The following is a 21,417-nucleotide window of genomic DNA, read 5'->3' as shown; positions in this document are numbered from 1 at the left end:
CGGAGGGATCACCATCATCATCCTCACAGCGTGCATATGATCCCCCTAAGCACCCCCGAAGCCCGACTAAACCTCCATATAAACGCAGCCGCTTCACCAACCAAGAAGTTCGCTCTGGGAACCGTTGAAGGAACTGACGGAAGACTCCACAATATCACCCCTTTTCCACATCGCCATCTCAGGACGGGTAGTATCAATCCATCCTTTTTGTTTTGTTATTAAGATGAGGATACTTGTGATGTCTCTATAAACTGCCTTACATGCCCGTTATAGAACACTACCCCTTCTAACCTGTAGCTGGAAGCTACACAGTTAAGAATTCTACAGTTATAATGTTATAGTCATGTTATTTAATAACAGCTATAGTCCCTCACTACCTGGGAAACCTTCCTTTTCAAGGACACCTGCAATGTTATGTTTACTGGTATTTTCTATTTTCTGGTATACTTAAAGCCTAATTTTAAGAGGGGGCTCTCCCCTGTATTCAGCGTACCTCACCATTGATTAATTTAAACATGCACTACCTCCTCAGGGGATCCCCCCCAAACCACCCTCCCCTTCTTTCCTGCACCCCCCCCCTCCCTACTTCCCCTTCCTTTCCCCTACCTTCCCTATCCCCACCCCCTGTTGCTACCACCCTGCCCCTAAGTGAGGAGCTGGCAATCAATGGGAGCTACGCTAACGAGATAGGTGAGACCTCATGTGGAAAAAAGAGAAGTCCACGACTCAAGTTATGTATTTCCTTACACGATATACTGCCTTATTAATGTTTATAATTTATTGTTGCTTAGAAAAGTTTAAGTTCATGTTTGCCATCCTAGTTCTTGTGTCTTCAGGGGTTCTGAGGCGCTTTGGCGGATCCCAAGAGGTAGATAACACATTCATTCAGGGGTTTCTATGCAAACTCCTGAACCAAACCACTTTCAAACACCAAATATGTCACAGTCTGCACTTGGGAGTCACCTAAAGTTTGTCTCGTGGAATGTCAAGGGACTGCGCTCCCCTAACAAACGTATGTCCATCCTCAGACACCTGCGGCGTCTCCGGGCAGATGTGGCTCTACTTCAGGAGACGCATCTGGCTGCAGACGATATGCAACGTCTTCGCAGATTGTGGGTGGGCTCTGTCTATGGCTCCCCAGCAGTGGGTCGTAAGGCAGGTGTTGTTATCCTTCTACATAAAAATCTTCAACACACAGTCAGAGAAGTTAAGGTTGATTCGGAGGGAAGAAAAATGACGCTACATCTGACTATAGATGGCAAACACATAGCACTTACTAACATATATGCTCCCAATTCTCCTGACACCTCCTTCTTCCAGGATTTAGTGAAATGGGTGCTAACTACACCAGAGACGCTACACCTCTTGGGCGGGGACTTTAACTCAGTCATGTCTCCCCTAGCTGATCGCACAGCCCCCCCTTCACATAGAACACACACCCATACCCCCTCATCATCTGCATCCACCCTATTGTCACAAGCCGTCGCCTCCATGCAATTTGTGGATGTCTGGCGCTTAATGCACCCGACGGAACGGGAATACTCCTTCTTTTCACCCCCTCATAATACGTTTTCACGTATAGATTATTTTTTTGCCTCCCCAGCCCTAAGCTCTATAACTAGTACACCAGACATACAAGAGGCAGTGATTTCAGACCACAGCCCAATCGTGATTCATCTCACCCAAACAGCTTGCTCATCTCCCTCCCCTACTTGGCGCTTCCCCTCCTATTTAGCTGATAATGAGGACTTTCAACATACACTATACTGCGCCTGGGAGGAATACATCTCCACTAATAGAGCCCACATTACAGATCCTAACCTATTCTGGGAAGCAGGCAAGGCCTTCTTAAGAGGTAAAATAATCTCATACACGACCCAGTTTAAAAAAAAAGCCAAACAACAGTATAGTAAATCAAGCGAAACTCTACGCCTGGCTCATGAGCAGCTCACAATAAACCGCACCATAGAAAACATACAAAAATGGAGACAGGCCAAATCCACCTTTGACCTATGGGCAGAACAGCATGAAGCGGCCAAAACATCATACTCTCAGTTACATTTTCATAGATTTGGAAACAAGGCTGGTAGACTACTGGCCAAAATGTGCTCAGGCCCCAGACGTCCCACCCGTATCTCAGCTCTTAGAGCTAAGACAGGCTCTATGGTCACCTCCCCAGCTGAAATTAGCAACCTACTCGTAGAATACTATACCAATTTATACAAAGCTGACCCGACTGACTTAACTACCACCGACTTACTGCTCGACAAAATACGTTTACCCAAACTCCACCACACACAATTAGAGTCGATCAACGCCCCCATCACCATTGACGATATTCTATCCACGATCAAAAACATGGCCTCGGCCAAAGCCCCGGGACCCGACGGATACACTGCTGAATTCTATAAAATGACCAAAGAATTCATCCCTGCTACTTTAAAACATGTTTACGCAGCTATGTGGGACGGAGGGCCCTATCTTCCTACGGGAACACAGGCCCACATCAAATTAATCTCTAAGAAAGGAAAAGACCCCCTACTGCCAGGCTCATACCGGCCGATATCATTAATAAATGTTGATGTCAAAATCCTATCCAAAATAATTGCTTCACGGCTAGCTCCTCTACTGACATCCCTATTACACCCAGCTCAATCTGGCTTTGTTCCGGGCAGATCGGCCACCTTAAACATTCGAAAAGTATTAATGGCTCTAGAATACGCCAAAACTCACCCTAACCAAGACATTGCCATCATGTCATTAGACGCGGAAAAGGCCTTTGACAACATCAGTTTCTCTTGGCTCTTTAGAGTGATGACACAATTTGGATTCTCAGGACCGATTATGCGATTTCTGTCACAAATGTATGCAGCCCCTACCGCACGTCTTGTCACCCCCGATTTTATTTCGGACACGATTCCACTAACAAAAGGAACGAGACAGGGGTGCCCCCTGTCTCCACTCCTGTTCAATCTAGCAATCGAACCCCTGTCCAGAATATTAAACTCAGCTGATGGAATCAGTGGCATCACTCTGGAGAACCACACTCTTCGTTCAGCACTATTTGCAGACGACATACTGCTATTTTCCACCGACCCTATAACAGACTTTGACAGACTCAAACGACTTTTTTCAGACTTCAGACTTTGCTCGGGATTCAGAATTAATTTCGATAAGAGTGAGATCTTACCATTACAACCCCATCTCTCCAGTAAATGGAAACACCTATCCCCCCTGGCCATAGCCAACCAACATATTACATACCTGGGCATTAAAATAGGACGTGAACCATCCTCTCTATATTCTTTGAACTACCCCCCTTTGATAACGAAAATTGTGAAGGAGTTGGAGGCTTGGGGGTCCCTGCCTCTCTCGCTCTTTGGGAGATGCCATCTTTTCAAAATGGTGTCCTTTGCGCGCCTGCTCTACCCAATGCAGACCATACCTCTTCTAATTAAACATTCAGACATCCAAAAACTCCAAAAGGCCCTAACTGTTTTTGTATGGTCTCACAAAAAACCTCGCATAGCGCTACAGAAATTATGTCTCCCGAAGGGCGAGGGTGGGGCGGGACTGCCCAATATGCGTTTTTACAACCTGGCATGTTTACTCAGACAGGGCTTAGACTGGCTAACTGGTGGTTCTAAATATTCTAACATACATTTAGAAAAGGCTATGGTACACCCATTTACCCTCTCGGCCATCCTCCATTCTAATCCCAATACATTACCCCCCCACCTCAAAACAAGTGTAATAATTAAGGATACGGTCGTTGCATGGAGGGAAGTAAGAAAATTGCTCAAAGTACCATCCAACATTTCCAAATACCTCAAAATACAAGGCAACCCTATGTTCCTTCCATCTACCATCCACAAAGCTTTTGGCCATTGGAAACTTAAAGGCCTCACAGATGTCTCCTCTGTTTATCTTAATAAGCTGGGCAAATTCAAACCGTTTCATACCCTGATGCGGGAATATTCCCTACCACCAACACATGCTTTCTTTTACCATCAACTCATCAATTATCTCAAATCATGCTCTGGTCCTAACACTAACCCACTTGAAACATCCTGCATTGATACTCTCATCAAAACCAATAACTACTCCATCTCCAACATTTACTCCTATCTCATACAACATCAAACACGAAAATATGCCCTCAAACCCTTTCAAAAATGGTCACATGTATTAGACGACGAATCCCTGCCAGAAAAAATCCTTGAGGGGTACAAAACAGTCCGCAACCTTACTGCCTCTGAATCCTGGAGGGAAACACAATTTAAGATTATCCACAGAGCTTATTTCCCTTTCCGTTACAATGAGAAGGACCCCACCCAAACCCAATGTCCCTGGTGCAAACTACCTCGCCCCACGCTACTACACAGACTCTGGGACTGTAACAAGGTCGATGCATACTGGACTAAGGTGATCTCCTACATCAACGAGGTCCACAAAATTCAGTGCACAAAGGACCGCCTACTATGCCTGTTCAGCATACCCCCTGCACCCTCATCGCCAACGAGGGTCTCACAAATTATTCCACATTGGGCTCACCTCTGCCTTCTAGTGGCTCGCAGAACTATCATGTCTCACTGGATATCAGCTACTCCTCCTACCCTGACAACGTTTAAAAAAGCCTTGGCATCACTTTTCAATCTAGAAAGACTAGACACTATCACCCTTAATTTCCGGTCAACTTCCCGTTTTTTCAAAAGATGGAGGAAGTACATTGAAGCTACATTCACTCCGCAGGCACTAATCGAAATAATGAACCCATTTCGTTACACGAAATGGTACTTGACAAAAGATGTCACCAATTCTCTAGGCCGACTCAAAATACCCCCCACCCCAGAATCCTTTGTCTTTAACCCACCGTAGGTTATTCATAAACTCATTGTGCCCCTTGACGTCCACCCTCTCAGGTCTTAAGTTTAATCAGACGCTGCCTCCACTCCTGAAGGTATTTAGATGTGAAGATTTTGTATATGTCGAGCAAATTTTCGCCCCATAGGGTCGATGACATGGCAAACATGAACTCCCCCCATCCTCCCTTCCCCAAATTTTTCTTTTTATTTTCTTTTTGTTTATCTCTCTGTTACTTCTCTTTTGATCCAACTGATATGACAAGATTGTATTTCAACTACTTTGAGAAGTCATTCAACTGTATAGATTGTAACGATCAATACTTTGTAACTTTTGTAACACTAAATCTTATACTTTTGTATGCCATAAAACCCAATAAATATTTTTCAAAAAAAAAAAAAAAAAAAACACTTCAAATTCTAGAACAAAGTGAGATGTATCATCAGGGCTTTATTTTTCTCAGAGAATAGGTTTCAAGAACTCCCCCTTTCAGAGTCACCCCTTGTCTCGGTCTCCTACCCACCTTAAAGCACTAGCACTGTACCTTGGTTCCAACTCCTACCTACCTCCCAGTACCGCCCCTTTTAGAGAATACAGAACGAGTAGCATTAGTGCTAAGTAATTTGTATGGAATTTGTCAATGATAAACAAGAAAAGCAGTAAAAAAGATCCCCTGCGTTCAGCAACAATACACCCCCCCATCAACAACAGATCCCTCAAGTAACAATGGACCTCTTCCAATAACATACCCCCTCAGCAACAACAAATCTTCTAGCAGCCAGCATCAATAGATCCTCCAGGAGCCAGCAACAATAGACCCCTCTCTCAGCAGTAGATCCCTCCTAGCAACAACTGACCCCCCCCCAGAAAAATAAGACCCACCCTCAGCAACAATAGATCCCCCAGCAGCCAGTATCAATAGACCCTGAAGCACATCCCAGCACCCCTTGCCATTACATACATTTAGTGCTGGAGGTGCCGAAACTGCCTTCCCCCAAATCTCCACTGAAAAAAAGCCCTGATATATCATACATACTGCTTTCAAAACAAGCCCAGGGACTCATCCAGACAGAAGGCTGTCCAATGCCTCAAACCCTAATAAAAGTCCAGTTTATATGGATTCAGATCAGAGTCAGAAGGTAAAGTGGACTCCTTTTTAGAGGTCGACCGATATATCGGCCGATATTTGGCGTTTTTTACTTAATCGGCATCGGCCGATTGTGCTGATAAAAAACGCCGATTATAACTTCAGCGCCACTTGCAAATGACTTCTGTAATAGAAGTCAATGCAAGTTGCCTGAAGTTTTCTGTGGAAAGACTTCTCTCCTCTCTGGGCAGCCTGACAAATCTGATAAAAGAACCAAGAAGAGATACAATGTTTCTTCTTATCAATGGGCTGAACTCTGAGTGTAGACTTCTCAGTTTAACCATTTAAAGACTAAATCTTTTCTGACACTTGTTGCTTACAAGTAAAAATCCTGTATTTTCTGCTAGAAAATCACTTAGAACCCCCAAACATTATATATATATATTTTTTTTACAGAGACCATAGGGAATAAAATAGCGGTTGTTGCAATATTTTATGTCACACGGTATTTGCACAGCAGTCTTTCAAACGCAATTTTTTTTGAAAAAATACACTAATGAATTAAAAAAAAAAAATAAGCAGTAAAGTTAGCCCATTTTTTTTCATCCAAAAGTTTTGATTACCTGTTTTTGTGTATTTATATTTAAGATATAGTTTTTTTTTTTTAATCTAAATTATACATACAAGTGAACTGTTTAAATGTAAAAAAATTTCTGTATCCCTTATTACTTAAGGTTGCTTTCACACTGGAGCGGGCTGCTAGTTTTAGCGGCGCTTTACCGTCTTTTTAGCGGCACTATTCGGCTGCTAGCAGGGCGCTTATAACCCAGCTAGCGGCCGAGGAAGGGGTTAAATGCGCCCCTGAAGCGCCACTGCCGAAACGCTTTGCAGGGACTTCGGCAGCGGTGCGCATTCATTTCAATGGACAGGAGTGGTGGTATACACCGCTCCAAAGATGCTGCTTGCAGGACTTTTTGTTAACATCCTGCCAGCGCATCGCCTCAGTGTGAAAGCACTCGGGATATCACACTGAGACTGCAGGGGAGCTGTTTTACAGGCACTTTACAGGCGCAATTTTTAGCCCAAAAGTGCCTGAAAAACGCCCCAGTGTGAAAGGGGTCTGTTAGATTTTATGAGATGAAGGGAAAAAAAAAAATCGTCCTAATATATCGGCCCAAAAAAATCGGCATCATATATTGGTCATCGGCCACCGCGATTTCTAAATATCGGCATCGGCCAGAGAAAAGCCCATATCAGTCGACCTCTACTCCTTTTCACTCCTTTTTTCTTTAAAATATAATGATCTGCCTTTTAAGAAATTGCAGATACCAACATCTTTTTTTTTTTGAAAGGGAAAACGGAAAATTGTATCAAATTCTTACAGTAATTTTCCTTTCCTGACGCCAAACCATGGCAGCATACCAGTGATAGGCTCTGAGTCTCTTCCACTCCCTCAGGACCAGTGAATAGCATAAATTAAAGGCCTAGTTAGGCCCCACCCCATTCTTTGTAATTAGCTACATACCGAAACGTACAAGGGTGTGTCCGTATGCTGCCATGGCTTGGCGTCAGGAAAGGAAAATTACGGGAAGTATTTGATACAATTTTCTGTTTTCCTGACGCCACCATGGCAGCATAATAGTGATAAATAACTAGCTGACTCTGTGGGTTCTACTTGTCGAATCAATTTTTAATCAGAATGGGACAGAAGACGGAACAGTCCTTCCCCTGCAGTCCACTAATGACAAGACTACTCTGCACAGCTTGAAAAGGTATCCTGGGGCAACCATGATACTTCCCTGCAGATGGATTCCATGGACTTCTTTGAATGGACAGCCCATGAGACCGAAACCGCTCTGGGAGAGTATGTATCCACTGCTGATGGAAATTCACGACCCCTCGCCCTATATGCACGACCAAACCTACTAAGTCCAGGAGGTAGCCTCTTTTCTCTAACGAATTCCAGCTGGAAAGATGAAAGGCTTATTACATGATCTGAAAAGGGCAATTGTGGATAGGGAATTCAAGTTCTGTACATGTCCAATTTGTGTGACCCTCCTGAGTGATCCTCTGGTAAGTTAGGCAATGCCCAGATGACTGTTAGATAGAAGGCTGTCGCTACCCTTGATACAAGATGATCGACCGGACACAAGTCTACTCTACCAAAATTTAATAAACATTGAGCAAAGATAACAAAGTGCACTGTGCCTGATTGCGTCCTCCAGTCGTGAAAACCTGTCAGGAGCGCTCCCTGTGTGTAACCACAGTCACACGCTTCCTGGTTCCTCGGTTGGTGGAGCGCATGCGTCACTTCCTGTGCGACACGTCCCTTTGCTCAATGTTTATTAAATATTGGTATGCATGGTTTTAAGGGGATGTTTGGATGGTTCAAATAAAGATGTTTAGCAGTATCACGCTATGTGAGCATTTTTGTTTCTTCTACATATCCTATTGGAACTACTGGGAATAATACTGACATCTGGTGGCCGCTTTGGATATTGATGCAGATTTACTACTATTAATCAAGGCTTTTATTGATCTGATTTCTGGTGAGTGAGTTTTCATTGGGGCCCCCAGCACGTGGTGTATCGCTTGGTGAAAGGATTACTACCCTCACAGAATACATCTTGATTATTTATTGGTGGGACTCTGGCTATCAGATCCGTGTTTGAACTTTCTGAAATAGATTAAGAAAGAGACCCTGTTTAATTGGGGTGCACAGCGCTGCTGCAATACTGAAGAGACACTTTATATATTTATATATTTATAATTGTGTATTTATATATTTATCTAATTTAATTGATTCATTATTGCCTGTATACATGTTCTACTATTTAAGCAGCTGCTACTAGTCATATAATTATTTATGTGCCGCACATACACCGTTAGAATATTGTACTAAGCGCAGAGCATTGTTGTTTTTTTGGGACGGGCATATACAACATACATTCATTCAATGTCACAAACTGAACAATGTTCTGTTGGAGCAAATGCTCAAACTGATTTGAAATCCAGCAACACCAATAGAATCCACTGGGAAAGATCCTCTTTCGAGGGGGTCGAAACCTCCTGACTGTCTTCAAAATTTGTGCAAACGAAAGGATTTCCGGCACATTTAAGCCTTGTTATTGCCAACCTAGTCGACACTTTCAATCTCAAGGAATATAGGCTAAGACTCATGTCTAATCTGGTCTACAAAAAGTCCAGAACAGTTGTCACCGGAGGTGCAGTAGTATCAATATCTCACCCTACTGAGAAATAATGCAAACTTGTTCCAGATTTTGTCATAGATGTTGTTAGTGAAGTGCCTTCTCACACTCCACAAGGTAGAGATCATCCTGGAGCAGGCTAGATTCTCAAGATTCCCCTATCAGTCGTCCTGTTTGTAGCCACGGCCTGCGTATGTGCAAATGGGAATTGGCTTCTGTCTCATGAGATGAATGGCCACGAAAACTCAAGGCCCTCATTGTCCAAATGGAGGCCTCAAGAGGAATCTCATTACGAGAAATGTTGTTGGAAAATATATAAGCTAGATTGCAGATCCATGGAGAAAATGAAGGCATTTCTCCCCTCTGCCTTGGGGTGCGGAACTGATTCAGACACCCTCCTAAGTTTGAAATTGCTGTGAGAAGCAATGTAGTCTGTCTGTGATTGACCCCACCTGTGGACCAGCTCATAGAAGACCTACAGTGTAGGGCCCACTCGTGCTCTGGAAAGTTTGCATGATGGTCAGTCTGTCTGTGTGTTCAAGTCCCCTAGGAGGTAAACTGCTTTTGAAATTTGCAGATTATTTTGTGACCCCGACAGCGTGGGGTTGACCTCTCTTAATACCATATTGCCACAAGTTCCTCCATCGTGAGGAATATAAAGTGAGAATATATTGATGGACTCTTGGCATGTGGTTTGGCATGGTTTCAGCTGTGGTTTTTATGTGAGTACAACTAGGCATGGCCACTTTTCTCACTTTTCATATTCAATTTTTCGCCCTTTTACATAAGGGTGTACTAACCAGACCATATAGGTTATTCATATTTTTCCATAGAACGCGGATGCACCTGGCTCCTGACGAGTAGATAGGGGTCCACGAAAGGCGTATAGCCCACCCTGATGCATCCCATACACATCGATTGATTTTAGATGGCCTCATCCCCCCTATTTTTGTTCATTTATATTTTACTGTTTGGTGTACCCTGGTCAGTGGAGGACTAGGATGTACTATTTATACTATTCATTTTGTAAACGTCTTGCTGTTACGTGTTTTACCTAATATATTGTGATTGATCATTTTTTTTATGATTTATGTATGCAACACTGTCACTTTATGCTATGTCGATCATTGGTCTCAATAAAACATACATATGTTTTGACTTGTGTGAATTTGATTGGTCCCATTATGCAAGCCTTATTTAAACTCCCAACCTCCCCCCTCTTATGTGGTGAGGAATATAGGTAACTGCTGCCATATTGTTTAACTGCAGAGAGACTGATCTTCCCTTGATTCTGTGTAGTAAGGTGAAAGGTGCTAAAGAAGCTGTTTGGATTTCTGGGGTATTTAAGACTACCCCGCTTGGCTGGGAATCTCCCATTGGACTGAACCGACGATTTCTCGCAGTGTGCCTTCCAGGCTATCCTTGCCGAGATGAATAGTAATTGTGATCTAGTCTAATGGTTCTAATGAGGCGACTTCATCAGATTCTTCCTCTTCAGCCACCACCGTATACTCCTACTCATACTGAGTGACAGTTGATAACTGTGCCAGACTCTGTTTCCTCTATTGCGCTAAGAATCCCAGCTTAAACTGTTGAAGTCAGAGCGCCCACGGGATTATTGGTATGACGACATTGTGCTCCAGAGATTGAGGCACTGAGAAAGGGTCAAACAAGTGGAGATTACTGTCTTCAGCATTCCTTCTTTGCCTGCCACCGTTTTCTCTGGTGGAAGCCGAACAGAGGAGTTGTCAGAGTACCTCCTGGCATACTAACTGTTAAGTTGGAGAGAGTTAATAAACCAGCCATATCCCCACAGGGTGTTTATGAGAATCTCTTGGTGCGTCAGCAATTGTTTCAAACCTCTGGATAGAAGAATAATGTTGTCCAGGTAGTGGCGCACCCGGAGAACCTGTTCTCTGAGTGGAGCTAACACTGCACTGAGTACCCTTTTGAACAGTCTCGGAGACCTGCATAGGCCAAAAGGCAGACTGTTAAACTGGAAATGCGTCTAGCTGATCGCAAGCTTACCAATTATGAAAGAAATAAATATTTTGGGATGTTTAGTCATTGTGTAGATCCAAAAATAGCATTTTGCCATCTGGCTGCGCTGGTTTAATGGACTCCATTTTCAAGATCTCTAAGGGGATAAAAAAGTTTAACCTCTTCAGATCTACAACCGAACGCTAGCCACCATCCCTTGCAAACTACATACAGGGTTGAATTGAAGCCTGTATATTATTTTAGTGAATGGAATCAGGACGATAACCCCTCTAGGTCTGATATGTATGTGTTATAGCAGCCCATCTGCCTAGAAGAATGGAACCTGCTGAGAGGAGGAACATTCCCTATCCCTTTGCTTCCCATCTTGCAGTAGCAGGACAGACTTCCTGTCAGCTGAACTTGCCTGAGTAAACAAATGCAGCCAAAAGTTCTAAACATCGTGTCTGCTGTAAGCAGGGATTAAAGCGATGCTATCCAATCTCTAACGAGGATAAAACCTGTATAGACAAATAAAGGAGATTTTCTCTCTGGACTTTGCCGTTCTGAAGAAAGGGTGAATATGACTTTACCCATACAATTCGCCTGCTTGACTGTCTGGATACATAGTTCAATTGAGGGAAAACTGAAGCCAAGCAGTTCCGTGCCTTCCTCTGATGAAGAGGAGCTACTACTTGTCGAAGTGCTTCTAGTGACAGGCAACTAGGAGGGATCTGCCTGGCCGAGATAATTGAAATAAGTACAGCATAAAATCTCATGCCACCCTCTTCAATAACAATGATATTTGAGTGTTACCTGTCAACTGCGAACTCCTCCAGGCAGTCTTTACTCACCAGCCTATTGAGCATAGGTATTGCGCCACAGGCGCTGCAGGACTTTTGCTGGGATGGTAGCGTTGCTCTAGGAAGAAGCGATAAGACGTCATGCTTGGATTTTTCCCCTTGAATGGGAGTGGCCTCTAGGGCTACGTTCCTCCAAAGAACGTCTGCCTTCTGTGGCTCTTGAACTTAGAGAGCATGAGCATGCAGGGCTGAAAAAATTCAAAGCAATCCACAAAGGGAGGCATTCTTTTCCTGAAACTTACCACATGATGGTCTCCCACCTTTGAATTTGAGGGTCTTTTGTATAAATGTTGACTGACTCATGGTTTGAGGACAAATAGGATGGCCAGCTGAAAAATAGGATAGCTGAAAATGAAAAAATGAAAGTGTTCTTTTTTTTTTCCCTTTTAAACAAAAGTCTAAGGGAAATAAATAAATTATTGCCCATACATACACATACAAATATGTGCGTACACACATATATACAAACAGTTTTTTTTTTGTGTGATACCTGAAACAAACAGCAGGGGGCATCGAAGGAAAGCCTGCCTGTCCCAGGAAGCAGAGGGAAGAATGATCCAGAGCCATGCAAAGGAGGCTCTGCCTGACCAAACCTACAGGGCCGTTTGAGCCACTATAATTATCCCTGGAGATCTATAGATCTACCCTGTGACTCTGACCCTCATTATTTACAAGAGGGCAGCTTTTCCCAAAAGAAAAATGGCAGTCGGTACTCCCACCAGCCAGTGTGCATGTGCAGACTGGTGCAGCTCGATGATGTCATCAAGAGCGCCTCCAGCACAGAGAAAACAGTCCAGCACAGGATAAAACAAGCAAAAGGTCAAACACAATCAAAAAATTAAGCCAAAGAAGGCACAGAACAGGAAAAGATCAAGGTAAAAAAGTGGAAACATATAGGGAGACAGAAAAATAAAACAAAAAGGGATCCTGTTAGATCCAAGGGACCAAAGGAGTGAAATTAATGAACTACCTGGTCCCCCCAAGCCTCAGCCCGCAGACACTGACAGATTTCTTGCCTAAAGAGGAAACACTGCAGGACCCCATCAAGACCCACAGAAGGGGTTCCCAGGCTGTTTAGCGCAATTTAGCGGCCCGAGCGCTGGGACAATGCTCTGAGAGAGGCTCAACCCAGCCGGATGCTGCGCGGAGGCAGAGGTGGGGATATAGAACTACTTACTCTTCACTGGTGCATGGAGGTATGAGGGAAAAAAAGAACGAGGTGGGGCCTAACTAGGCCTTTCATTTATGCTATTCGCTGGTCCTGAGGGAGTGGAAGAGAGGCGGAGCCTATCACTAGTTTGCTGCCATGTTGGCGTCAGGAAATACCTTTTTTGAGAAGTACAGCCCACTCACAGTTGGGTGGGGGCAAAGTTCCTCTTTAATAACTAGGTATACCTATCCCAATCCCAAAAATCCAAGGGAAAAAGATAGAAGGGATTCTTATCTCAGCAGAGCCTAATTCTGTAAATGTAGAGTGTAAAAACACTCAGAATCAGTAAGGCCCCCTTTCACATATGCAGACCTTTCGTTTCATCAGTATAGTCAATTTTTTTCAAAGAAGAAAAATGGATGAAGTTTACATCAGTTTTTCATTCGGTTTTCATCTGTTGAGTTTTTTTAAAGCCGCCAGCTACCTTAACCGCCAGAGTCCTTAACCACTTGAGTCTAGGACCAATTTTTTCATGCAAAAACAGAGCGTTTGTCTGTTTACATCTGTTTTTCATCCGTTTGTAAATGGATAATCATCCTTTTACATGCGTTTTTCCATAGGAATGCATTGATGTCCGTGTTTCATCCATCAACGGATGGATGAAACATGGACAAATGGTCCTCCATGTGAGAAAGGGGCCTGACAAAAGCCTTTTAACCGCAATATTGTGCTTAAACTTTATTAAATAGATGGAGCTATGTCAATCTATTCAACTGAAGGAAGTGGCACATTTTTCTACTCCTCCTCACCTAATTTCCCTGCATGTACAAATCTCTCTGGGTTCCTCTCTTTTTAGGCCCCTTCCACACGGGGCGGATCCGCTCAGCAGAGTCCGCCAGTTCAGCGGGAGATCACTCCGTTGATTTCCACTGAGACGGCAGATGACTGGTCTGTCTCTTCTCACTGAGCGAGGATGGACCTGTCAGAGCCCCGCTGATTTCTATGGGGAGATCGGACAAAAACAAACAGCATGTCTGTTTTCATAAGATCTCATCTGATCCGCAAAGACAGATGGCAAACGTTTCGCCATACGTCTGTCTTGAGTGGATCGGATGGCAGACGGGTGTCAGCGGACACATCTCCGCTGACATCCGCCTGCCCATAGGAGTCAATGGATGGCCCACTCGGATCCGCCTAAAAAAACGGACAGGCGGATCCGAGCGGGCTTGTCGAGTGAAAGGGGCCTTAGAGAGATCTGATATTGATCTAGTTTCTGCATTGTCACCAGGTGAAACATAAGTCTTTTGTTATACACATAATTCTCTTTTTCTGTTTCTAAACATTACAAAGCTTCGCTTCCTGACTTCTGTATACTGGGTGTAAATTTCAGTATCTGTAAATCTGTAATCTGTCTACATACTATCTGTAAATGTCAGTATCTGTTCTTATTCTGTATCTATGGACACTTCACAGTAGCACTTCACTTCTCTCTATAAGCTCGTTATCATGTACAGTGGAACCTCGGATTGCGAGTAAGGCGGTTAACGAGCGTTTCGCAATACGAGCAATTATTTTTTTTAAATCCTGACTCGGTTTGCGAGTGTTGTCTCGCAAAACGAGTAGGATTCAAGCCTCTGCAGTGTGCAGTACTGCATTTGGCCAGAGGTGCGGGGCCGCCGGTGACGCTCAGAGCCATTCGGAGCCGTTCGGAAATACTTCAAAACACTCGGAAATACTCAGTTCCCGAGTGTTTGCGAGCCTTTCCAAGGGTTTCCGAGTGTTTCTGAGCCTTTCCGAGTGGTCTCCGAGTATTTCCGAGTCTCTCCGGTGCCCCCCACCTCTGGCCACATGTGGTATTGCATGCAATAGAAGCCAATGTGGAACGAATTATCTTCGTTTCCATTGATTCCTATGGGGAAACTCACTTTGATATGTGAGTGCTTTGGATTACAAGAATTCTACTGCACTGGATTATGCTCATAATGCAAGGTTCCACTGTATCTTAAACAATGTAACTACATTTTTTTTTACTGGTATACACCTTATACAACCTTGTACAATGTTTCTAGCTTCTCCAAAAACCATCGCGGGCTCGCTGGACAGGTAAGTGCCCTTATTAAAAGTCAGCAGCTACAGTGTTTGTAGTTGCTGACTTTAAGAAAAAAAACGGCTGGACCTCTGCTTTAAGCCCCAGTCTTTCTTTTTACCATCTGAAGCTGAACCCATTCTATGCAGAAGTGAACCTGATTTTACACTCTCCAGCTTTAGTAAATAAACCCCACAGTGTTTCCTCGCTCACTGGCCTCTGTCCCTCTGTAAGCACTGCAGCTATTGGGCAAATAGACCTTCTTACAATGTCCAGACAGCAGCTTATACTCATGTTCCTCTGCAACACCCTTCGGTAAGAAGGTCCTCTCTTCAGCCCACTTCCCATCAGGTATCCACCCCAGCTCTAGTTTAGAGTCCAGGGCCCTCAGCACATGGTTAATGCTGAGGCCAGGCCCAGGCAGCAGTTCTTCACATAGGCCTCCCCCCAGGGAGAAGCCCCCAGGGGAGAGATAGTTCTGTAAAAATGCTCCCAAACAGTTATCATTTCCCCAAGCCTTACCTCTATATCAGCTGCTCAGGGGTTGTCAGATAAAAATTCATAACCACATGGGAAAACCTTCCAACACTGCTTACTGGAGCCTCCTCCTAGCTATAGGTGGAAGCAATAAAGCCACCAGACGTAGGGAAGACTCTGATAATGTAAATAAAAGCTGGTTATTGCCCAGTCACAAAACGTTACATTTAGCTAGGGACACCTCTGCATAGGGCAGGGTCCCTACATACAGTATGTCTTGTAGTTTATATGCTTTCTATTTTAGTTAAAGCGGAGTTCCACCCTAAAGTGAAACTTCCGCTCATCGGATTCCTCCCCCCCCTCCGGTGCCACAATTGGCACCTTTCAGGGGGGAGGGGGGTGCAGATACCTGTCTAATACAGGTATCTGCAGCCACTTCCGGGCTTAGACAGCCGCAGAATATCCGCCCCCCCCCCCCACCCGTTGTGTTTTGGGAAGCACACAGTTCCCAGAACACAACGGGGACCAGTGCAGAGGCGCAGCGCGACTCGCGCATGCGCATGCGCGGTAGGGAACTGGGCAGTGAACCTGCAGCGGTTCACCTCCCGATTCCCTGACCGAGGATGGCGGCAGGGGCAGCCGAGAGACGAGCGATCAAACAGCTTTGGCTGCCGACATCGCTGGACCCTGGGACAGGTAAGTGTCCATTTATTAAAAGTCAGCAGCTGCAGTATTTGTAGCTGATGGCTTTTAATAAATTTTTGTTTAAGGTGGAGCTCTGCTTTAAAGTTGTTAATTTTGATTGATTTGATTTTCTCAATTCTAGACCTGTTCTCAAAGCCAAATATTACCACCATGTTGTATCCAAAGACAGAAGGTGACAACATTACCCTGATATGTGACACAAGTCTCACTCCGCTCAGACAGGGGACAGAACTGCAGTTTGCTTTCTACAGAGATGAACTAGAGGTTCAGAAATTTAGTTCCTCTCATCAATATGAAGTCCAGTCTGCTCAGCCAAAGGATTCTGGGAATTATTCCTGTGAAGTGAGAACTTCAACCAACAGTGTCATCAAAAGAAGTGAACAGTTATATATCCAGATAGAAGGTAAGCATCAAGATTAAACTGTATTGAAGAGTTGTATACCTTATTGAAGGTCCTCAGATGTGTTAGAGCCCTTGCACACTGGGGCGGGGGGCGGCGTCGGCGGTAAAACGCCGCTATTATTAGCGGCGTTTTACCGTCGGTATGCGGCCGCTAGCGGGGCGGTTTTACCCCCGCTAGCGGCCGAAAAAGGGTTAAATACCACCGCAAAGCGCCTCTGCAGAGGCGCTTTGCCGGCGGTATAGCCGCGCTGTCCCATTGATTTCAATGGGCAGGAGCGGTGAAGGAGCGGTATACACACCGCTCCTTCACCGCTCCGAAGATGCTGCTGGCAGGACTTTTTTTACCGTCCTGCCAGCGCATCGCTCCAGTGTGCAAGCCCTCGGGGGTTTCACACTGGAATACAAGCAGCGGCACTTTCGGGGCGGTTTGCAGGCACTATTATTAGCGCAATAGCGCCTGCAAACCGCCCCAGTGTGCAAGGGCTCTTAAGGAGTGGACAGTGCTGCTCCTGAATGAATTCTCGTCTGCAAGTTCTGCATAAATACACACTGAATCCCAATGGCATATAAACTGGGGGAATCTGGGATGGAAAAGGACCTGGGGGTCCTAGTAGATGACAGGCTCAGCAATGGCATGCAATGTAGGGTTGCCACCTGTACGGGAATGACCCGGACAGTCCTGGTTTTGACAGCTGTTCCCGGGTTTGTGTTCTCCCGACACCCGGACACAGCAGCAATGCATAGGTTCCGCTCTAGACCAGTCCCAGGCTCCAGTCAGTTCACCACCCCACCCCCGCATGTGTGTCAGAATAGATTTTCTCTCCCGCCAGCAGACTCCCCCCGCCCCCCCTCTCCAGAAGAAGAAGGACCCCCGCAGTGTAATCAGGCAGCTGCAGAACTCCTCTCTCTCCCGGCTCTTCTACCTCCAGCAGCATGGCACCCGCCCCGGCCCCCCTTCTTCCCTGTTCCAATGGCCAATGTCCTGCAGCAGCCCGGGTCACACTGCACTGTCTGTGGCTCTGTGGCTACGCTCTCTCTGCCACCCGCCGGTGTTCTGCCGAGAAAGTTCCCCTCGGCGGATAAGGACCCCCCTCTACTGCGCAGGCGCAGCGCTTGCGCAGTAGGAGCCGGCAGAAAGAGCTGAAGCCGAATACAATAGAAATCAGCTGTACACGGCGCCTGTAAGAGGGCCCCTTGCGGGCTCGCTTCGCTCGGCACGCTTCGGTGCACGGCCTCGCTTCGCTCGGCACTTTTTTATTCTCCCTCTAGGTCCGCTTGGATGGTGGGGCTTCAACCTGGACCCAGGGCGTAGGCGCCGTGTACAGCTGATTGAAGTGTTCCATCTTCGGCTATTTCGGCGGCTCCTAGTCGTTCGTACTGCGCAAGCGCTGCGCCTGCGCAGTACAGGGGGGTCCTTATCTGCCGGGGGAAACTTTCTCGGCAAGACACCGGCGCCTATGCCAGCCAGAGACAGTGCATGGAACTGCCTGGTCTCCTAGCAACCAGGGACGCGATGAGTGAGAGAGCATGGTGTTAGACTCTGCCCCCACTTCACATACACATCTTTACAGCGGCTCCTGAAAGGTAAGGGGAGTCTTTTCTTGCTCTATGGGGGGTGGAGGTAGGCACTATCTGATACTTAAGGGATTTAGAGCTAGCAGGGTCTCTAAGGGGGGGGGGGGGTCACCCAGGGGAGGTCTATTATGCTCAGTTTTTCAAAATTTTTGCTGGGGGGGTGGGGGGGAATGTGAAAAAAAATCATCAATTGCCGCCACTGTGCCCTCAAAAGCTGTCACTGTGCCCAAACGCTGCCACTGTGCCCATCAAACACTGTCACTTTGCCCAAACGCAGCCACTGTGCCCAAACGCAGCCACTGTGCCCTTTAAACACTGCCACTGTGCCCATCAAACACTGCCACTGTGCCCAAACGCTGCCACTGTGCCCATCAAACACTGCCACTGTTCCCAAACACTGCCACTGTGCCCATCAAACACTGCCACTGTGCCCAAACACTGCAACTGTGCCCATCAAACACTTCCACTGTGCCAAAATGCTGCCACTGTGCCCATCAAACGCTGCCACTGTGCCAAACACTGCCACTGTGCCAAACGCTGCCACTGTGCCCATTAAACGCAGCCACTGTGCCATTAAACGCTGCCACTGTGCCCATCAAACGCTGCCACTGTGCCATCAAACGTTGCCACTGTGCCCTCAAATGCTGCCACTGTACCATCAATTGCAGCCACTGTGCCAAACGCTGCCACTGTGCCCATCAAACACTGCCACTGTGCCCAAACGCTGCCACTGTGCCCATTAAGAACTGCCACTGTGCCCAAACGCTGCCACTGTGCCCATTAAACACTGCCACTGTTCCCAAACACTGCCACTGTGCCCAAATGCTGCCACTGTCCCCATCAAACACTGCCACTGTGCCCAAACGCTGCCACTGTGCCCATTAAACACTGCCCCTGTGCCCAAATGCTGCCACTGTGCCCATCAAACACTGCCACTGTGCCCAAATGCTGCCACTGTGCCCATCAAACACTGCCACTGTTCCCAAACGCTGCCACTGTGCCCATCAAACACTGCCACTGTTCCCAAACGCTGCCACTGTGCCCATCAAACACTGCCACTGTGCCCAAATGCTGCCACTGTGTCCATCAAACACTGCCACTGTGCCAAACGCTGCCACTGTGCCCATTAAACGCAGCCACTGTGCCATCAAATGCTGCCATTGTGCCCATCAAACGTTGCCGCTGTGCCCAGCAAACGCTGCCACTGTGCCCTCAAACACTTCCACTGTGCCCTCAAATGCTGCCACTGTGCCAAACGCTGCCACTGTGCCCATTAAATGCAGCCACTGTGCCCATCAAACGCAGCCACTGTGCCATTAAACGCTGCTACTGTGCCCATCAAACGCTGCCACTGTGCCATCAAACATTGCCACTGTGCCCTTAAATGCTGCCACTGTGCCATCAAACGTTGCCACTGTGCCCTTAAATGCTGCCACTGTACCATCAATTGCAGCCACTGTGCCAAACGCTGTCACTGTGCCCATTAAACGCTGCCACTGTGCCCATTAAACGCTGCCACTGTGCCTATCAAATGCTGCCACTGTGCCATCAAACGTTGCCACTGTGCCATCAAACGCTGCCAGTGTGCCCATCATATGCTGCCAGTGTGCCCATCATATGCTGCCAGTGTGCCCATTAAATGCTGCCAGTGTGCCCTTCCATGCCCCCAGTGTGACCCCCCACCCACTCACCATCTGCCCGCCACTTACCCTGTCTTGGTAGGGCAGCGGGTGACAGCAACGAGCGGGGTCCTGCATGCGTCTCCTGCCATCCTCATCTCCTGTCCTCTCCTCCTGATAGGCGTCCAATAGCGGCGCCTGTTGTTTCAGCCAATTAGGTGACAGGTAACAGACCCGAGCACCTGACTGGCGGAGAGGCGGTTTAGTGTTAGGAAAGCGGATATTCATTAACTTTTCTAAAGAGAGGGGGTGAGTCTATGCTGCTAATATAAAGGGAGGGGGGTGAGTCTATGCTGCTAATTTAAATGGGGGTGAGTCTATGCTGCTAATATAAAGGGGGGTGAGTCTATGCTGCTAATATAAAGGGGGGTGAGTCTATGCTGCTAATATAAAGGGGGGTGAGTCTATGCTGCTAATATAAAGGGGGGGGGGTGAGTCTATGCTGCTAATATAAAGAGAGGGGGTGAGTCTATGCTGCTAATATAAAGGTAGGGGGTGAGTCTATGCTGCTAATTTAAAGGGGGGGTGAGTCTATGCTGCTAATATAAAGGGGGGGGGGTCTATGCTGCTAATATAAAGGGGGGGGGTGAGTCTATGCTGCTAATTTTAAAGGGAGGGGAGGTGAGTCTATGCTGCTAATTTAAACGGAGGGGGGTGAGTCTATGCTGCTAATATAAAGGGACACTAATCTAATGGGGGTCGCTCTGTAAGGAGGAGCACTGATCAGTGGCGTCACTACAGGGGGGCTCATTCACACTATAGTTGCCACTGGTGCTGATATAAGATGACTCTAATAAGATGAATTAATGGGGGATGCTGACTGCCAATTTAATGGTTGCTGACCAACCATTAGATCAGCAGTCAGCACCCCCCATTAGAGACCCCATTATATCAGAGTCACCTTATATCAGCACCCACTGCTTACAGACCCCCATTAGATTAGAGTCTGGTGAAAAGTGTCCAGTAGTAAAGTGGTTTTTGAGCTTTAACTAATAGTGCTTTATTTGTATGAAAAATTACACTGTGGAATGACACCCAGCTTCATTCAACCCACTGAGCCCAGGCTGTCAAAGGTACAACCCCTGAGGCTGAGTTCACATATGTGCAGCCGCATGTTTGCTCGTGGGGTCCGGACGTGTCTGTTCTGGTCTCGGTTCAGGTGCAAATCAGGTCTGAATTTCTGCCTGAATTCGCACCTGAACCAGACCAAAAAACACCCAGGATCCTTTTTGTATACAGACTGCGGCCACCCCAGACCTGTGTGAACTGGCTTCATAGAGAGCCGCTCACACTCGCCTGCCATGCGAATTGGATGAGGTGAAAACCGTATCCAATTTGCACATA

The 21,417-nt window shown here is 46.3% G+C and overlaps 1 protein-coding gene across 1 annotated transcript in view; it reads left to right on the top strand.

The window, feature by feature from the left end:
- LOC141116634 (high affinity immunoglobulin gamma Fc receptor I-like) overlaps window positions 1-21,417 on the top strand; it is a 54,703-nt gene that overhangs the window by 11,006 nt on the left and 22,280 nt on the right. The window contains exon 3 of the mRNA XM_073609025.1: window positions 16,539-16,820. Within this exon, the coding sequence (XP_073465126.1) occupies window positions 16,539-16,820 (282 nt within the window). The remainder of the gene's footprint in view (window positions 1-16,538; window positions 16,821-21,417) is intronic.

This window comes from Aquarana catesbeiana, linkage group LG13 (assembly GCF_042186555.1).
Source record: "Aquarana catesbeiana isolate 2022-GZ linkage group LG13, ASM4218655v1, whole genome shotgun sequence".
NCBI classification, from domain to species: domain Eukaryota; kingdom Metazoa; phylum Chordata; class Amphibia; order Anura; family Ranidae; genus Aquarana; species Aquarana catesbeiana.
This window is presented reverse-complemented; position numbering and strand designations above follow the sequence as displayed.